The following is a 19,484-nucleotide window of genomic DNA, read 5'->3' on the forward strand; positions in this document are numbered from 1 at the left end:
TGTTTCGGGCCGGGTCGGGCTGGCCCACGTGCCTAAGGACATGCCCAAACCCGGCACGCACAGGGAAAAATCGTGCCGGGTCGGCCCGTTGGCCCGGTGGGCCTCAACGGACCGGGCCAGGCACTGGCCCGAACCAATAGTAGAACGGTATATAAATACATATATTTAACAGAATTAATCATATATAATAACATATTATTTATATATATTAAGACAACAAAATATTTATGTATGCATTTTATATTTATGTATGTATTTTATATATGTTTGGCCGCGTATTTAGTATTTACATACTATGAGAGAATTAAATGTATTTACATATTTAGTATTTACATAAATATGCGGGCCGCCGTTGGGCCGACCCATTTATCGGGCCGGGCCGGGCCGGGCCGGGCCAAAGCACGCGGGCCGCCGTATCTGCCCATACCCGGCCCGCTAAAAGGGCCGTGACGGCCCGGGCCCGTAACCGACCGTGCCGGGCCGTGTTTGGACCAGGCTAAATTCGTGTCGTGCCACGGGCCAAACGGGCGCCCCGCACTGTTTGGACATCTATAGCTCCCTCCGCAGGGCCATCAACTCGTTGGACATCACAGAAAGGGTTGCTGCGTAGATTGGCGACCGATGCGTCGTCTGGTGCCGCGTCCTGTACCCACGTGGCCCCCCTTTCTGTGATGCAGTTTTCTCCCCGTTGGCGGTGATGTATTGGAGTAGTATGTTCGTCTTGTACATACTCTCCTAAGTCCTAAAATATAAGTCTTTTTAGCCCTTGGTTTCTATATCTACATTCAGACATATATATAAAACATATATGGATCAAGTATTATATAAACTTATTAATTAACTAAAACAAATCTTAAATAATTTAAGACTGAGGGAGTATTCTATGTAATATTGTCTACATACCCATGTATTGACCTTAATCTAGTGTGTTCAATTAATATCTAGGGCGTTGTTTGGATAAGTGTATATTGTTTATACACACATGTACTGGTCTTAGTTATGTACGTAAAACCAGTATGCTATAAAAACTAACCTACCCTACACATATGATCTATTGGGGGGAGAGAAACCAAATGTTTCTTCCGCTTTCCCTCCTCGCCATGGGGCGTACCTACCCCGACCATATATAGAATACTCGTCGAGGTTCCGCCAGAGAATCCACATAGTGCCATACGCCAGAGGGGTAAAATGAAAGTGGTCGTGGGCGACATGAAGCGACGAAAAAACGACCACGAGCGCTTTGCTCCCTCTATAGATGTCCAAACGGGTCACCCGGCACGGACCCGGCCCGAACCCGTTTCGGCCCGGTACAAATAGGGCCGTTGATGCTTCGGGCCGGGTCGGGCTGGCCCACGTGCCTAAGGACATGCCCAAACCCGGCACGCACAGGGAAAAATCGTGCCGGGTCGGCCCGTTGGCCCGGTGGGCCTCAACGGACCGGGCCAGGCACTGGCCCGAACCAATAGTAGAACGGTATATAAATACATATATTTAACAGAATTAATCATATATAATAACATATTATTTATATATATTAAGACAACAAAATATTTATGTATGCATTTTATATTTATGTATGTATTTTATATATGTTTGGCCGCGTATTTAGTATTTACATACTATGAGAGAATTAAATGTATTTACATATTTAGTATTTACATAAATATGCGGGCCGCCGTCGGGCTGACCCATTTATCGGGCCGGGCCGGGCCGGGCCAAAGCACGCGGGCCGCCGTATCTGCCCATACCCGGCCCGCTAAAAGGGCCGTGCCGGCCCGGGCCCGTAACCGACCGTGCCGGACCGTGTTTGGACCAGGCTAAATTCGTGTCGTGCCACGGGCCAAACGGGCGCCCCGCACTGTTTGGACATCTATAGCTCCCTCCGCAGGGCCATCAACTCGTTGGACATCACAGAAAGGGTTGCTGCGTAGATTGGCGACCGATGCGTCGTCTGGTGCCGCGTCCTGTACCCACGTGGCCCCCCTTTCTGTGATGCAGTTTTCTCCCCGTTGGCGGTGATGTATTGGAGTAGTATGTTCGTCTTGTACATACTCTCCTAAGTCCTAAAATATAAGTCTTTTTAGCCCTTGGTTTCTATATCTACATTCAGACATATATATAAAACATATATGGATCAAGTATTATATAAACTTATTAATTAACTAAAACAAATCTTAAATAATTTAAGACTGAGGGAGTATTCTATGTAATATTGTCTACATACCCATGTATTGACCTTAATCTAGTGTGTTCAATTAATATCTAGGGCGTTGTTTGGATAAGTGTATATTGTTTATACACACATGTACTGGTCTTAGTTATGTACGTAGAACCAGTATGCTATAAAAACTAACCTACCCTACACATATGATCTATTGGGGGGAGAGAAACCAAATGTTTCTTCCGCTTTCCCTCCTCGCCATGGGGCGTACCTACCCCGACCATATATAGAATACTCGTCGAGGTTCCGCCAGAGAATCCACATAGTGCCATACGCCAGAGGGGTAAAATGAAAGTGGTCGTGGGCGACATGAAGCGACGAAAAAACGACCACGAGCGCTTTGCTCCCTCTATAGATGTCCAAACGGGTCACCCGGCACGGACCCGGCCCGAACCCGTTTCGGCCCGGTACAAATAGGGCCGTTGATGCTTCGGGCCGGGTCGGGCTGGCCCACGTGCCTAAGGACATGCCCAAACCCGGCACGCACAGGGAAAAATCGTGCCGGGTCGGCCCGTTGGCCCGGTGGGCCTCAACGGACCGGGCCAGGCACTGGCCCGAACCAATAGTAGAACGGTATATAAATACATATATTTAACAGAATTAATCATATATAATAACATATTATTTATATATATTAAGACAACAAAATATTTATGTATGCATTTTATATTTATGTATGTATTTTATATATGTTTGGCCGCGTATTTAGTATTTACATACTATGAGAGAATTAAATGTATTTACATATTTAGTATTTACATAAATATGCGGGCCGCCGTCGGGCCGACCCATTTATCGGGCCGGGCCGGGCCGGGCCAAAGCACGCGGGCCGCCGTATCTGCCCATACCCGGCCCGCTAAAAGGGCCGTGACGGCCCGGGCCCGTAACCGACCGTGCCGGGCCGTGTTTGGACCAGGCTAAATTCGTGTCGTGCCACGGGCCAAACGGGCGCCCCGCACTGTTTGGACATCTATAGCTCCCTCCGCAGGGCCATCAACTCGTTGGACATCACAGAAAGGGTTGCTGCGTAGATTGGCGACCGATGCGTCGTCTGGTGCCGCGTCCTGTACCCACGTGGCCCCCCTTTCTGTGATGCAGTTTTCTCCCCGTTGGCGGTGATGTATTGGAGTAGTATGTTCGTCTTGTACATACTCTCCTAAGTCCTAAAATATAAGTCTTTTTAGCCCTTGGTTTCTATATCTACATTCAGACATATATATAAAACATATATGGATCAAGTATTATATAAACTTATTAATTAACTAAAACAAATCTTAAATAATTTAAGACTGAGGGAGTATTCTATGTAATATTGTCTACATACCCATGTATTGACCTTAATCTAGTGTGTTCAATTAATATCTAGGGCGTTGTTTGGATAAGTGTATATTGTTTATACACACATGTACTGGTCTTAGTTATGTACGTAAAACCAGTATGCTATAAAAACTAACCTACCCTACACATATGATCTATTGGGGGGAGAGAAACCAAATGTTTCTTCCGCTTTCCCTCCTCGCCATGGGGCGTACCTACCCCGACCATATATAGAATACTCGTCGAGGTTCCGCCAGAGAATCCACATAGTGCCATACGCCAGAGGGGTAAAATGAAAGTGGTCGTGGGCGACATGAAGCGACGAAAAAAACGACCACGAGCGCTTTGCTCCCTCTATAGATGTCCAAACGGGTCACCCGGCACGGACCCGGCCCGAACCCGTTTCGGCCCGGTACAAATAGGGCCGTTGATGCTTCGGGCCGGGTCGGGCTGGCCCACGTGCCTAAGGACATGCCCAAACCCGGCACGCACAGGGAAAAATCGTGCCGGGTCGGCCCGTTGGCCCGGTGGGCCTCAACGGACCGGGCCAGGCACTGGCCCGAACCAATAGTAGAACGGTATATAAATACATATATTTAACAGAATTAATCATATATAATAACATATTATTTATATATATTAAGACAACAAAATATTTATGTATGCATTTTATATTTATGTATGTATTTTATATATGTTTGGCCGCGTATTTAGTATTTACATACTATGAGAGAATTAAATGTATTTACATATTTAGTATTTACATAAATATGCGGGCCGCCGTCGGGCCGACCCATTTATCGGGCCGGGCCGGGCCGGGCCAAAGCACGCGGGCCGCCGTATCTGCCCATACCCGGCCCGCTAAAAGGGTCGTGACGGCCCGGGCCCGTAACCGACCGTGCCGGGCCGTGTTTGGACCAGGCTAAATTCGTGTCGTGCCACGGGCCAAACGGGCGCCCCGCACTGTTTGGACATCTATAGCTCCCTCCGCAGGGCCATCAACTCGTTGGACATCACAGAAAGGGTTGCTGCGTAGATTGGCGACCGATGCGTCGTCTGGTGCCGCGTCCTGTACCCACGTGGCCCCCCTTTCTGTGATGCAGTTTTCTCCCCGTTGGCGGTGATGTATTGGAGTAGTATGTTCGTCTTGTACATACTCTCCTAAGTCCTAAAATATAAGTCTTTTTAGCTCTTGATTTCTATATCTACATTCATACATATATATATAACAACATATATGGATCAAGTATTATATAAACTTATTAATTAACTAAAACGAATCTTAAATAATTTAAGATGGAGCGAGTATTCTATATAATATTGTCTACATACCTATTTATTGACCTTAATCTAGTGTGTCCGATTAATCTTTAGGGCGTTGTTTGAATAAGTGTATATTGTTTATACACACATGTATTGGTCTTAGTTATGTATGTAAAACTAGTATGCTATAAAAACTAACCTAACCTACACATATAGATTGCGATATGTTTGGGGGAGAGGGGGGAGAGAGAGAGAAACCAAAGGTTTCTTCCGCTTTCCCTCCTCGCCATGGGGCGTCCTAGATCGAGGAGGTTCGCGAAAGACACCTACCCCGACCATATATACTCATCGAGGTTTCACCAGAGAATCCACATGGTGTCATATGCCTGAGGGCAGGGGCGGAGGACCAAATGTGGCGATACCTTAGCCCGACCCATTAGCAGCACTAGATCGAAGACCCTTGGTCTTTCTTCGCGTCTGACATCTGCCTAGCTTCTTTGTTGCGTCGTCGTTCGCAGACATACACAGTTGCTCGCTTCTCCGTCACCCGTTTAGCTTCTTGGCTGCGTCGATGTTCGCACACGCAGGTGCAATTGCTCGCTTCTTTCTTTATCGTCGGCTATCGCTCGCTCGCTTCGCCTCCGCACCTCTAAGGACAGTCGCTCGCCTCTTCTAATCATATGTAAAATCATATGTAAAACATATGCATCAAGTATTATATGAACTCATTAATTAACTAAAACGAATCTTAAATAATTTAAGATGGAGGGAGTATTATATATAATATTGTCTACATACCCATGTATTGACCTTAATCTAGTGTGTCCGATTAATCTTTACGGCGTTGTTTGGATAAGTGTATATTTTTTATACACACATGTATTGGTCTTAGTTATGTATGTAAAACCAGTATGCTATAAAAACTAACCTACCCTACACATATGATCTATTGTGGGGGAGGGAGAGAGAAACCAAATGTTTCTTCCACTTTCCCTCCTCGCCATGGGGCGTCCTAGATCGAGGAGGTTTGTGAAAGACACCTACCCCGACCATATATAGAATACTCGTTGAGATTCCGCTAGAGAATCCATATGGTGCCATATGCCCGAGGGTAAAATGAAAGTGGTCATGGACGACAAGAGCGACGAAAACGACCAGAGCAAAAAAATTTTGTATATAATAATAAATTCTAAACTAAATTAACAATAGAAAATAATAATTATACACATTGTTTCGCAACCCATATCAATGTAACAACAAATTAACACAACTTATCACTCATCAATTCACCATTCACACACATGTTCACCAGTTTAACCCACAATTATATTCACATAGACCAATTTAACACATAGACACAGTTCATTAATCATTAGTTTAACTCATAGGCTATAGACATCACACATACATATAACATATTCATCAATCGTTACGTAAATAATACGCATATAGTTTCGTTTTGATGAAATGTGGTAGCTCGTTTAGCTCGCGAGCTGGTTCGTTAACAAACCGAGCTGGCTCGAACGAATCGAGCTAGGATGTCACATCAGCTCGTGAAAAAATTCAAACGAGCCGAGCCGAGCCGAACTAACCACGAAACGAGTGAGCCGACGAGTATCTCGCCCAGCCCTACGTGAGAGTAAGGGCCTGTTTGTTTACCCCAATGGATTATATAATCTGGATTATTTTTTGAGGATTATATAATCTGGATTATATAATTTGGATTATATAATCTGAGTAGTCCTGTTTGTTTACCCAGATTATCTGGCGTGTTTCTGCTGGGCGGCGGGCTTCTCCGATCCGATAGGCGCAAAAACGATTCGGTAGATTATAATGACAATGGTGGGTAATTTCTAGGAAACTTGAAAGGGTAGTGGGAAAGTGGGAAAAAATAATCTGAAATAAGCACCTCCTCACTTGCTTATGGATTATCATAATCCAATGGGTTAGATTATATAATCTGGGCAAATAAGCTAGACTGTTTGTTTGACTCTTAGGATTATTTAATCCAGATTATATAATCTGGGGGGTAAACAAACAGGCCCTAAAGCATTACAAAAAAAGCAAAGTGTTCGTATATTGCTGCAGTTTTTATTTATACTTATGTTTAGTATAAAATAAGAGGCATGTGTGTTCTACTTGCTAAGTGGATGGATGTGGTTTTAGAGTCAATAACTTAAGTTCAAAAATCCTCATGTATACGTAATTTTAACATTTTTTACAATTTAAATGGGGCATGAACGATGGCATAAATCATAGAACCAATAAAATTCGTACTTTAATATAGTAAAGGTAGTGTTTTTTCTATAAATTTTAATTATAGCTTCAAACAGCTAACTTTAATACGAAACGAACATGTAATATACTCGATACAAAATTTACAACCCAACATTAGGTTTCATCAGTTCACCGTCGTAAAAAGTAAAACTACCGGAAGTTTGTAACTAACCCAACAAAACCGCCGTTATCATACGCGTATTACCACCTATCCGTTGTGCTTGCTGTTCCAGCCTCCTCACAACACAAGGGTCCATGCCCTGCGCCGCCGCCGCGGCGACCCCCCACCCCGCGTCCCCCGCAACGGTCACAGCTCACCTCAGCTCAACGCGCCCAGACCCGGCGACCCCGACCCTCCTCTCCAGCTAGTATTTACCACCACCCAGCCCCCTTCCCGCACCGCACCAAACGGCTACTACCCCTCCCCTCCCCTCCCAGGCTCCCACCCCCACTGCCTTCCAGAACCTTCCGCCGTCCGCGATGCCGACACCGCCTCCGCGGAAGAAGCGCCTGGTCCGCGCAGGCCTCCTCGCCGCCGCGGCCGGTTACTTCGCCTTCGTCCTCCTCTTCGAGCTGCCCCTGCTGCCCTTTCTGGCGTCGTCCTCCCCCGCCGCCACCACCTCCTCCTCCTCCTCCTCGCTCCCCTTCCAGCACCCGCGCCGGCGGGAGCTGGAGGCCGCGGCGGCGGCGTTCACGTCCCCGTTCTCGCCCGCCCGCCCCTCCAAGCGGGCCTTCCCCGCCGCCGCCGCACCGGCCCCGGGCTCCACGCCGCGGCTCCCGATCTTCTCTTCCCTCCTCCTCCTCCCGCGGCCCAATGCCACGGCCACCCCCTTCGACAACACCGCCGCCGACGCCTTCGCCGCGGCCAAGCCGCACCTCGCCCACCTCCAGGCCACGGCCAACCCCACCGCCGCGTCTGCGCCCGCGTCGTCGCCGCCGCCGACCTGCCCCGCCTCGGTCGCCGTGCACCGGGAGCAGCTCCCCTACGACGGCGTCCGCGTGGTGGAGCTCCCCTGCGGGCTGGCGGTGGGCTCCCACGTCACCGTGGTGGCCCGGCCCCGGCCCGCCCGGCCCGAGTACGACCCCAAGATCGCCGAGCGCAAGGACGGGGAGGCCGCGGTCATGGTGTCGCAGTTCATGGTCGAGCTGGTCGGCACCAAGGCCGTCGACGGGGAGGCGCCGCCCAGGATCCTGCACTTGAACCCCAGGATCCGCGGGGACTACAGCCGGAAGCCCGTCGTCGAGATGAACAGCTGCTACCGGATGCAGTGGGGACAGTCGCAGCGCTGCGAGGGCTTCGCCTCCCGCCCCGTCGAGGACACCGGTGAGTTGTCGTCAACCTCTCCAGCGACCTCCGGATTTGTCGGGGTTCATTTTGATTTGCTATTTTGATTATTACTTTGATTCTTCGATTAATCGTCCTATGTTCTAGCTGCCGTTTTTCTGGTTTAGTTTTCAATTAACTACAAAGATCGAGGTCGGTACGAGTACGACTATTAATGGGTGACTTGTTAGTTACGGAAATTGAAGCCAGTCAACTTCAGGGTGTGGAATAGCTTAGCTTGGTGGAATTGGGCATAGAAGGTACAAACTTGGCGCAGGAAATTTCTAGAAACGGTTAGAATTCATTTCCAGATTTGTTTTTTCTTTCCTGTTTGCGGAGAAATGTGAGCGAGGGGTCTGATGCCGACGCGTCCCATTTTTAAAATCGAATGGAATCTTACAAGGCACATATTGACCTGCAACCGCGTTCAGAGCTGTTCAGTTTTGACGAGGCAACTGACGTGGGAACCTGACCCTTCTTGTCTTTGTTTTTTTTTCCTCTTATTGGAACATAAACAATTTCTACTGCCACAACATGTGTTGTGTTTTTAGGAGTTCATGTGTCCAATGAGTTCCAGCTACTTATAAGTTACGGATGATTCAATGCTGCTAAAACCAGGATTTCTTTTACTTCAAGAATACAACCCTGACTTTGCTTTGCAACATTGGCACATGATTCATGTGACATGTCTCACTTTCATGTTTCAGTTGACGGGCAACTCAAGTGTGAGAAATGGATCCGTGACGATGACAGCAAGTCAGAGGAATCAAAGATGAAATGGTGGGTCAAGCGTTTGATTGGCAGGCCTAAGGATGTCCGCATCATTTGGCCATACCCATTCACGGAAGGCAAGCTATTTGTTATGACTTTAACAGCTGGTTTGGAAGGTTACCATGTTAATGTTGATGGGCGGCATGTTGCTTCGTTTCCTTACCGCACTGTAAGTTGTCAGTTAGAGCCTCATAAATCTTGGTGTGTAGTCCTGAGGTATGTATTGCTAATTGTTGCCAGTTATTCTCTCTCTCTCTCTCTCTTCAGGGTTACTCTCTTGAGGATGCAACTGCATTATCCCTGAATGGAGACATCGATATTGAGTCGATTTTTGCTAGTTCTCTACCCAATTCGCATCCAAGCTTCGCTCCCGAGCGATACCTTGAGATGTCTGAACAGTGGAGAGCTCCACCTCTGCCCACTGAACCTGTTGAGCTTTTCATCGGCATTCTTTCTGCAGCCAGCCATTTTGCTGAGCGTATGGCTGTAAGGAAATCGTGGATGATGTATACAAGGAAATCATCCAATGTTGTAGCTCGGTTCTTTGTGGCTCTGGTAATTACTACCACCTTTAGCCATCAAATGTTTTTCCCCCAAATTCGCATGCTGCAAAATGCTTACTGGACTAAGAAAATTCGCAGAATGGAAAGAAGGAGGTTAACGCAGAGCTCAAGAAGGAGGCAGAGTTCTTCCAGGACATTGTCATAGTGCCTTTTATCGATACCTATGACCTCGTTGTGTTGAAGACCGTTGCCATTGCTGAGTATGGGGTAAGCTATTTCAGTTTGGCAAGAACCAAGTAATAGTTACATGTGATCTGTGCCACCAGATCTCTTCTTACAGGTCCGTCCCGTTCATATTTACAGCTAATCGTCCTCGTTAATGCAGGTGCGCGTCGTCCCTGCAAAGTACGTAATGAAATGCGACGACGACACATTCGTGAGGATCGATTCGGTACTGGATCAAGTGAAGAATGTTGGAAACGATAAAAGCGTTTACGTAGGGAGTATAAACTACTTCCATCGACCACTAAGATCTGGCAAGTGGGCAGTAACGTACGAGGTAAATTGTTGTCTCATGTGTAATTGTGGAAGAACCTGGAACAGTAGGATTTTTTGCCACGCAGTATCCAGCTTTTGCTGGCAAACAGACATCTAAGCGTATCGACCCAGCTGCACGTCTTCTTTCTGTTTATTTTCTCTATGACCATTAAGATAACATGTCTCACTATAGCTTAGACCTCTTGAAAAGTGTAAGGAAACCTTCCATTTTATTATATATATTTTCCGTTTCTTAGCAAACAATGAGTATGCTTGTGAGTTAAGCACTGTGCCCATATATAGTTTGTCGGTGACAGCTGTAGTTGTAGTGCCCATAGTTGTGGGTCACCCCTTTGGCTCTATCCTGGTCTAATCTAAAGAAGTGGACAACAGCTCTTCTTGACAATCTAGATAGCAAAATACAGTGGCATTTATCATTGAAAATGTATCTTCTTTTTCTATGCAGGAATGGCCTGAAGCACTGTATCCGAATTATGCTAATGGACCTGGCTACGTAATTTCATCCGATATTGCTCGCTACATCGTGTCCGAATTCGACAACCAGACGCTTCGGGTAAGCATAATAAATAGTTCTCTGGCTATGTAATATCCGAGTCAAGTGAACCATAGACAATGCTAAGCACACTTAAACTAAGCAGCAGTAGCTCAAATTATCTGTTTTGTTTCGTTTCGTTTTGGTGCCGCAGCTGTTTAAGATGGAGGATGTGAGCATGGGCATGTGGGTGGAGAAGTTCAACAGGACGCGGCGGGCGGTGGAGATCCGGCACGACGTGCGGTTCTACCAGTCGGGCTGCTACAACGGCTACTTCACGGCGCACTACCAGTCCCCGCAGCACATGATCTGCCTGTGGCGGAAGCTGCAGTCCGGGAGTGCCCGGTGCTGCAACGTCAGATGACGCATTGCGAGAGAGAGCCTGATTTTGTACTCTTTCTTGATCAAAGAGGAGAGAAACAGATGGTGGTGGACGACGGGTCGGCAGCCCGTAAGCGCAGCTCTTCTGCGATGGACACAGCTGACGACGACCCGTTACGACGGTGGGTTTGCAGGAGGAGGTTGCTCTTCTGGACCTTGTGATGCGATGATTCTTTCATTCTTTTGGTCGGTGGCCCGTTTGAGCTGCTGATTCTGACAGCCCTGGTCGGCGTCCATGGTCGGGGATTCTCTTATGCTGCTGCTGCTGCTACCACCTGTTGATATTTTTAGGTGGTAGATCCAGTACATGAGGCTAAGTAGGGCTCCGGATCATATGGGATCTATCCTTGTGCTTTGCGTCAAACTTCTTTGACCTAGAAATTTTAACTTGGGTGAGTTCGGTTGGTAGGCTGTGCTTGTCTATAAAAAATGATTTTCTGAGTTTGTATTTGTGTTGGCTTATCTTATATACGAACTTGTGCGTGAAAAAAAAAATCAACGTGTCTTCTTTTGTTATGCCATTCTCGTTAAATAGCATGCCACATATTCAAGCAGGATGATATGGCATGCAATTTAATGGAGAGGTGTCATAGAGTTTTCATGGGGATAAAATTGGGTACACATTGTTTCCTAGACAAATATGTTGACACGGCATCATAAAAACAGTACGATGAAACTATGCATTGGCGCGTTCAGCGGTGCCCCTACCACTGCTACAGTGGTAGCGGTGAGCACAGGAACACGCTAGATGAAGGGCGCGGCTGCTGGCCCTCTTCCCTCGTTATTAGTGCTCACATGTATTTAGTAGTTGGGAAAAAATTGATAATAGATGATGAATAGGTATAGAAAATGGTATTTTATGATTATAGTGGGGTATAGGGGAAGGATTTAGGGGAGAACCGCTGTACAGGGTGGAGATATAAGGGGGAAGAGAACGTTGACGTGGCACGTGAGTGAGATATAGGGGGAGAAATTTATGGGTAACCGCTGAACACAGTCTAGGGTATGTTTTTTTTTCTCTAGTGCTAAAGTGTAGTATATACTAGAATTTAGCATAAACTTTAGCACTTAATGGTTATTTGGATGAAGTGCTAAACTTTACCACTTGCGGTCCATGAGAGTGTCGCGGACAATGGTGGGGGAGAAAGAAAGAAGGAATGTTTGTTTCAGTTTAAAGTTAGTTGCTCTGCTACAGCTGCAATATATGGAAACAAAACATTGTAAAGTAGTAGAAGCGGGTATAAATTAAGCCAAATGAACAGGCTAGAAGATAAAGTGATAATGGATACTATAAACGCACAATATTCTTAGCCATTGTTTATTTTTTAGTAGCTAAACTTTAATAAAAAGTTTTGCAAGGAGAAACAAACGGTCCCTTAGCTACTACACAGCCAGGTGGCAACACGCTAAAAAGGCATCAGGCTGTATCATTAAATTCTAAATAAACTAGATGCCAACATGAAACAAGAACATGTAACATGATTGGGGCCCGTTGCAACAGCGAGCGTTTTGAGTATGCATTGCTCATTCTGCCCTTGCGTCGCCCGTTTGGGACGTTACATTACCTGCTGGATTGTCTATAAAAAAATTGAGCTTGTACTACGTCAGCATCTATGCCGGCGTCAGAGCAGACACAGCTGCAGTGAATTAGCACCGGCGGTACTGAACTGGAGGAAGGAAAGGTAGAGTGAATGAAGTACACTCTTGTATATACGGGAAGATTTAAGGCCTATTTGTTTCGCTAATTAATTTGTCATACTTTATCTAACTTTTCTGACTAAAATTAGCATTTCAATTCAAACGACCAACCTTAAATAAAGTGTGATATAGTTAGCCATAAACCAAACATGTCAAGAACCTTTTATAGTGAACCATTGGACTATTGTTCATCTCCTACGTGCGGTTGGGGAAAGTTCGGGATTGGAAAGGATTAAGATGGAAATGAACTAATTTCCTCTGCAATTCCTTTCAATCTCGAAGTGGATTTGAGTTTCCAAACTAGCTCTAACTTTTCCAAGGGTAACTAGCAAGGGATTATATATCCATCAATCCCCTCAATCTCTATACACTCAAACAAGCCTAGTACTCCATCTGTCCCAAATTAAAAAATCATTTTAGATAATAATTATATTCATACAACACTTAATACATGTGTTTTAATTGTGTCTAGATTCATCGTTATCTACTTAAATATAGAGATGAAAACTACTCCATCTATTCCAATTTATAGTTTGCACTACAACGAGCCAATCAAACTTAGTGTAAAAAGACCAGACAAAAGAGATGGAGTAAGAGTTCAGAGTAATACTGTTTTGGGACATAAGAGATTATTACATGAAAGTTGGACCCAGCTGGTGAGCCTGTAAGTACAGTAAAAGGGGAAAAAATAATCAAAGCCACAGCCCACAGTGAACAGAGCAAAAGGTCAAATGAACTGGTAAAAGAAAACCTGCCGTAGTGGACTAGTGGACAGTGGTCGTAGCAAGCAGATTTCTACTTTTCTCGCCTCCGGTTTCACTCGCTGCGTGGGCAGAAACCACGGGGCGGCGGTGGGCAATCCACCACCTCTCTCTCTCCAGCAGGCCGCGCGCCGCAGTTTTCTCCCCGGGCACATGCCCGTGGGCACGCGTGCAGGCCACTGGCCACCCCCACGCAGAAAAACCAGCGGCCGCGCGCACCGACCCGGCCGACGACTCCGGCGACCGCGCGCACACGACAAAACCCCGGCGGCGACGACAGACCCACAGGATCAGACGACTCAGCGAGCGGAACACCCCCTGGCGCCGGCCGTTAAAGTCAAGTCAAGCACCGGAGCCGGTGTATAAAGCTCCGGCGACTGGTGCCCACCACGGCTAGCTGCCGTCGTCGCAGAAGTAGGAGCTCGCGTTTCTCCATCCGTACGTCCTGCAGTAGTGATTGGGCAGCATCGTCATCGATCGATCGCCATGAGGCTCCGCGGCGTGCTGCGCCTCGTCCTCGCGCTCCTCCTCGCCGCCACCGCCATCGTGCCGGTGCTGCTCCTTAGCGAGAACGGCGGCGGCGGCGTCGCACCTGCGCCGCCGTTCAACTCCTCGCGTGTCAAGGCCGTCTCGTGGCATCCAAGGTACACCGCGACATCGTCGAGCACGTAGTAGCTACTAGCTAGTAGGAGGAGCTAGCGAGCCGAGGAGGACACATCACATGCATGCTGACGAGGGCCTTGTTTAAATTTCGTGTTGTTTCTCGTCGTCCCTGATCCCTCCCGGCGCACCCCGCAACCGCACGCAGGATCTTCGTGTACAAGGGGTTCCTCTCCGACGCCGAGTGTGACCACCTCGTGACTCTGGTGAGCGACGACGACCGCGCCGCCGATGGCGGGGTTTGCGGTACAAGTACTAACTGCTGCATGGTGGATTGAACAGGCGAAGAAAAAGATCCAGCGGTCCATGGTGGCGGACAACGAGTCCGGCAAGAGCGTCAAGAGCGAGGTGCGCACCAGCTCCGGCATGTTCCTCGACAAGCGCCAGGTACGACCTTCCGTATCTACACTACACACAGCTAGCATGCTCCATCACTGACAGAGTGTGGCTGACAGTAACGTGGTTTTCCTCTCGTCTTGTTCCGCTCGGTCGGTCGCGCAGGACCCGGTGGTGAGTCGGATCGAGGAGAGGATCGCGGCATGGACGTTTCTTCCTCAAGAGAACGCCGAGAACATGCAGGTGCTGCGCTACGAGCCGGGGCAGAAGTACGAGCCGCACTTCGACTACTTCCACGACAGGGTCAACCAGGCCCGCGGCGGCCACCGCTACGCCACCGTGCTCATGTACCTGTCCACCGTCCGCGAGGGAGGCGAGACCGTGTTCCCCAACGCCAAGGTAGGTGTAGGTAGCTAGCTAGGTGCTCTCGATCAAGGCTGCTTTGCTTGCTTGCTCGCAGTCGCAGTCGCAGTCGCAGATCGAGATTCTCTTCCATGTTCGTTCTTGACACTGGCAGCCCAATCCGATGCAGGGTTGGGAGTCCCAGCCCAAGGACGCCACTTTCTCCGAGTGTGCACACAAAGGATTGGCAGGTAATTAATCTCCCACCCAAGAGAATGGTGCACCAGGCCAGGCCATGCCATGCCATGTCTGTCTTCAAGAACGGCAGGAGAAAGGCGAGAAGCTTCGGACGACGACGCTGACAGATTCGCTTATTGCTTGCTTGCCGCGCGCGTGCAGTGAAACCGGTGAAAGGCGACGCCGTGCTCTTCTTCAGCCTGCACGCCGACGGCACGCCGGACCCGCTCAGCCTCCACGGGAGCTGCCCGGTGATCCGGGGCGAGAAGTGGTCGGCGCCCAAGTGGATCCACGTCAGGTCGTACGAGGACGAACCCCAGGCAGTACTCGTGCTCCCCGAGGAAACCGACGGCGCGCGGGTGCGCCGATAGGAGCGAGCGCTGCGCGAAGTGGGCCGCGGCGGGTGAGTGCGCCTGGAACCCGGCGTACATGCTCGGCGCCGGCGATGAGGGGGCGCCTGGGCAGTGCCGCAGGAGCTGCGGAGTCTGCGATTCGTAGGCGCGTCCTTGCCTTTTCTTTCTTTCTTCCTTTCTTTGTTTGTTTTGGGATGCAGTATTCAGATAACTAGTGGCTGTTTTTCTGTACTTGATGATGATGTGTACATAGCTAGTGAAAGCTTTCTTCAGATGATGATGACGATGATATGAGTCGGCAACCAATAGATATAAACGCTGCAGCTACAATTCATAGAGACAAAATCACCATAGAAACCAATGTATTAAATCGCGGGCTAAGAGGTTTAGCGGCTGGGTTCCAGAACAGCTAAGTCCAGCTATAACCGGCTATAGCGGAAGCTAAACCTTTTAGCGGATTTGCAAAAAAAAAAGAGTATAAACATGAACATCTATTGAAGAATACATGCCTGTTTGCTTCTCTTGCTGAGATATGGTGCCGGTTGAACTGGACAGCAATTGGAGGTTGGAGAGTGGAGAGAATACTATTGGAGTACTGCCTTGATTATTGCTACTTGCTTCATTGCTTGCCGCCAGCAGTGAGCTAGGGACAGGGAGTAGTGGCCGAGATCCTACAGGAGCAGCAACGGCATCTCCTGCTTCATCCCCATCGCCGCCAACGTGTTGAACTTGAACCGTTGAAGCCAGCCGCCGCCATCAGGTTGAAAATGAGAGTCTGAGCTAGGGTTTGCAGTTTTGCACAAGAAAAGGCAGAGAGAGATACGTACGCCACCTGCTGAAATTGAGCACGATAATGGGCTGGGTCGGACGCGCGCAAGAAAATGGCCCAGGTTTGCTTTAGCTGCCGCTAGAAGATGGCCCATTTAACGGATTTCGCCGGCTAATAGCGGCTAATAGCGGTCACCAAGCAATAGCGGCAAAATTGTAATCTCCTAGCGGCATTATTTGCCAGAGGCGATCTCCGGCTATAGCGGCAGCGATCTCCGGTGATTTAAAACACTGATAGAAACACCATAATCCGCTTCGAATTCAAGTTACTCATCAGCAAAATATACACGTAGCAAGGTGATTAACTAAGAGGGACAGAAACTGTACTGGTTTCGATGCTGAGAGTGATAAGCTTAATTTCCTTTCATTCTTAACTGTCTACTCTCTTCTTAGTTCGTACGTTCCAAAAAAGAATTAAGCTGCCATTTAAATGTCTTACGATATTATAGTACATATATGAATATATTTTTTTTGTTGTATTCGATCAAAATTGAAAATCGTTTGACGGATGGAGTAGAAAAGGACTGAAATACTTGGCGCGCGCTGCCATTTAAACTGCACAGCACAGCACAGCAATTCACATTGCCCACGCAATATAATATTCCTGCCTCCCGCGCGCAATAACTAGCCCTCGCATGGATGGATCTATCTACCTCTCTTCGTCCCCGATTTATTACGCCATGGCATGGCTAGCCAGCTGCTTGCGCGCCATTTATTATGGGTGCGTGTGCTCTTCACCTGTCCCTGTCCCTGTCCTCTCCTCCTCCCGCACTTTAAAAACCCCTCGACCGCTCTCCATCCAGTTCTCCATCGAACCCCCGCCACCACCAGTCCAGCAGCACCAGGCCAGACAGGCACACCTCGAAGAACAAGAGCTGGTCCTCCTGGTAATAAGCGAGAGAGAGAGAGAGGCCAATGGCAGCCAAGTGGTGGCTCGTCGCCTCCCTGCTGCTCTGCCTCGCCGTCGCATCGGCGGCGGCAAGGGCAATAATGCCCCGCGACTGCGACACTGCTGCCGCCTTCGCGGCGGGCGACGGCAGTGCCGGCGCCGTGGACGAGGACGACGAGCAGGCCAAGACCGCCGACGTGTTCGGCGGGCGGACCGGCGGCGGCGGCCTCTTCGGCGGCGTCCACGGCCCGCTGGGCGGCGGCGTCGCTGGGTTCGGCCCGTTCGGCGGGGCCGTCGCCGGCGCGGGCCCGTTCGGCGGGTTCGGAGGCGGCGGCGGCCTCGGTGGCGGAGGAGGAGCAGGTGGCGCCGGCGTCCCGTGAGGCGTGAGCAACGCTGTGCTTGTGCATGGCCATGGATGCATGCGTGCGTGCGCGTGTAATAATGTGTCTGTGCGGTACGACTGTACGTACGTGCCGTGTGCCTGCCCGCGCTCTTGTGATGAAGAATGTGGGTCGTCAGCCATCAGCGTGTGTGTGTGTGTGTGTGTGTGTGTGTTGGACTTGGACCTGTACACCCTCCTTCCGTCTTCCCACTGTATGTTAATCAGCATTCTTCGAACCATGCAACGTCGCCATTATTGTCATTTTGTTTGTTGAACCGCCGTCTTCTTCTTCTTGTACTCTTAGTTGTCGTTACAGTGACAGTCTTGTTCTTGTACTCTTAGTTGTCGTTATAGTGACAGCCATGTTCGGTTAGTCCCATCCTACATGGACAGAAGATGATTCGTCGATGGGATCAGGAGAATTTTTTTTTACTTGCTATGAATTTAAATTCACTCAGGCCTTGTTCTCTTATTTCGATTCCATGTGAACTGAAGTGTATTGATATGGGTTAGAATATATTTTGACTTACTATAGATTTAAATCAACTCAGTAGCACTCAATCCACATGGATTAAGTGTGAAACAAATAAGCCCTCAATATTCTCCAATGCATTTGGATTGATATTAAAACGAACGATCTCTTAGGGTGTCTCCAACATGGGGATATATCATGTGCAACTATGCAACCAAATGACCTAGTGCATCCAATCAAAATCCACCGACAACGCCAAATATAAAATGGCTACTAAGTTTTCGATATAAGAGGTTAAGGGCCTGTTTGTTTACCCCCCAGATTATATAATCTGGATTAAATAATCCTAAGAGGCAAACAAACAGTCCAGCTTATTTACCTAGATTATATAATCTAACCCCTTGGATTATGATAATCCATAAGCAAGTGAGGAGGTGCTTATTTCAGATTATTTTTTTTCCACTTCCCCACTACCCTTTCAAGTTTCCTAGAAATTACCCATCATTGCCATTATAATCCACCGAATCGTTTTTGCGCCTAGTACTAGTCAATTTGAGGATGAAGAAGGTGACATGAATGCCTTCCGTGATAATATTGCTAATGCAACATTTGCCAATGTCAATTGATTTTTTTTTCATATATGAGTTTCAACCTAGTACAAATATAGAGGTCATTCTTGTCTTTCTCATACAAAAGAATCCTATTAACAACTCAAATAATCTGGGTAAACAAACAGGACCACCGAGATTATATAATCCAGATTATATAATCCAGATTATATAATCCTCCAAAAATAATCCAGATTATATAATCCATGGGGTAAACAAACAGGCCCTAAGTATAAAATGGCAGTCATTGTTAGATTTTTTTTTTTTTGATTGGATGCACGGTGGAACCAACAACGTGACTGGTTGCAGCCGACGGCTGTTAGAACCGGCTGGATCAGTACCCACCGCTCATCAGGCCATATCAGCAGCTGATAGCGACCCCCGGTTCGACCACCAGCCTTGTGAGCCCTTTCGTTGAATTCGTCCTTATACAGTTGGACCTGAAAGGATCCCCCGAAGAAAGACGAGCCCGTGACGCGTACCCGGCATGACCCCCCGCCCAACACAGCAACACCTCACACCTCCTGACCTCCACGCTTTGCTTTTGCAGCGGAGCTCACGCCGCGCGCGTGTTCTCATAAAGAAGGGCCGGTCTCACGCATGGCTCGCACAGGCTGCCGTGTGGGGCTCGGGCCGCGCCCTTGGTCAAAAGGCTGCTCTAATGTACAGTACTTCTTGGTCGGTCATAGGTGGGTGACGTTCAGCCCCACAACTATACATGTCCAACGGTTCGTGCCGGGCTGGCTCGGCCCGAGCACGGCTGGGCCCGGC

At 48.3% G+C, this 19,484-nt stretch overlaps 3 protein-coding genes across 3 annotated transcripts; all 3 read left to right on the top strand.

Moving 5' to 3' along the window:
* Positions 1–7,547: 7,547 nt before the first annotated feature.
* Positions 7,548–11,632, top strand: LOC100280586 (uncharacterized). Its single transcript, NM_001153505.2, has 7 exons — positions 7,548–8,402; positions 9,110–9,342; positions 9,441–9,728; positions 9,815–9,943; positions 10,062–10,235; positions 10,680–10,787; positions 10,921–11,632. The coding sequence occupies exons 1-7, from the start codon at positions 7,559–7,561 to the stop codon at positions 11,128–11,130; spliced, it is 1,986 nt and encodes a 661-aa protein (NP_001146977.2). The 5' UTR covers positions 7,548–7,558; the 3' UTR covers positions 11,131–11,632.
* A 2,179-nt stretch (positions 11,633–13,811) lies between these two features.
* On the top strand, positions 13,812–15,806 carry LOC100272381 (uncharacterized). Its single transcript, NM_001254934.2, has 6 exons — positions 13,812–14,250; positions 14,415–14,472; positions 14,549–14,653; positions 14,768–15,001; positions 15,135–15,195; positions 15,344–15,806. Exons 1-6 carry the CDS (start codon positions 14,093–14,095, stop codon positions 15,550–15,552), a joined length of 825 nt encoding a protein of 274 aa, NP_001241863.1. The 5' UTR covers positions 13,812–14,092; the 3' UTR covers positions 15,553–15,806.
* Positions 15,807–17,171: 1,365 nt separating this feature from the next.
* LOC100276941 (uncharacterized) lies at positions 17,172–17,872 on the top strand. Its single transcript, NM_001150631.1, has one exon. The coding sequence runs from the start codon at positions 17,278–17,280 to the stop codon at positions 17,629–17,631; it is 354 nt and encodes a 117-aa protein (NP_001144103.1). The 5' UTR covers positions 17,172–17,277; the 3' UTR covers positions 17,632–17,872.
* The last annotated feature ends 1,612 nt before the right edge of the window (positions 17,873–19,484 follow it).

This window comes from Zea mays, chromosome 2, assembly GCF_902167145.1.
Source record: "Zea mays cultivar B73 chromosome 2, Zm-B73-REFERENCE-NAM-5.0, whole genome shotgun sequence".
Lineage (NCBI taxonomy): Eukaryota > Viridiplantae > Streptophyta > Magnoliopsida > Poales > Poaceae > Zea > Zea mays.

Coding starts and splice junctions, on each gene's coding strand:
- LOC100280586 (NM_001153505.2), top strand. CDS start 7,559: ATGCCGACACCGCCTCCGCGGAAGAAGCGCCTGGTCCGCGCAGGCCTC. Junction 9,944..10,061: donor TTGCCATTGCTGAGTATGGG/GTAAGCTATTTC, acceptor TCGTTAATGCAG/GTGCGCGTCGTCCCTGCAAA. Junction 10,236..10,679: donor AGTGGGCAGTAACGTACGAG/GTAAATTGTTGT, acceptor TTTTCTATGCAG/GAATGGCCTGAAGCACTGTA.
- LOC100272381 (NM_001254934.2), top strand. CDS start 14,093: ATGAGGCTCCGCGGCGTGCTGCGCCTCGTCCTCGCGCTCCTCCTCGCC. Junction 14,473..14,548: donor GTGACCACCTCGTGACTCTG/GTGAGCGACGAC, acceptor TGGATTGAACAG/GCGAAGAAAAAGATCCAGCG. Junction 15,002..15,134: donor CCGTGTTCCCCAACGCCAAG/GTAGGTGTAGGT, acceptor AATCCGATGCAG/GGTTGGGAGTCCCAGCCCAA.
- LOC100276941 (NM_001150631.1), top strand. CDS start 17,278: ATGGCAGCCAAGTGGTGGCTCGTCGCCTCCCTGCTGCTCTGCCTCGCC.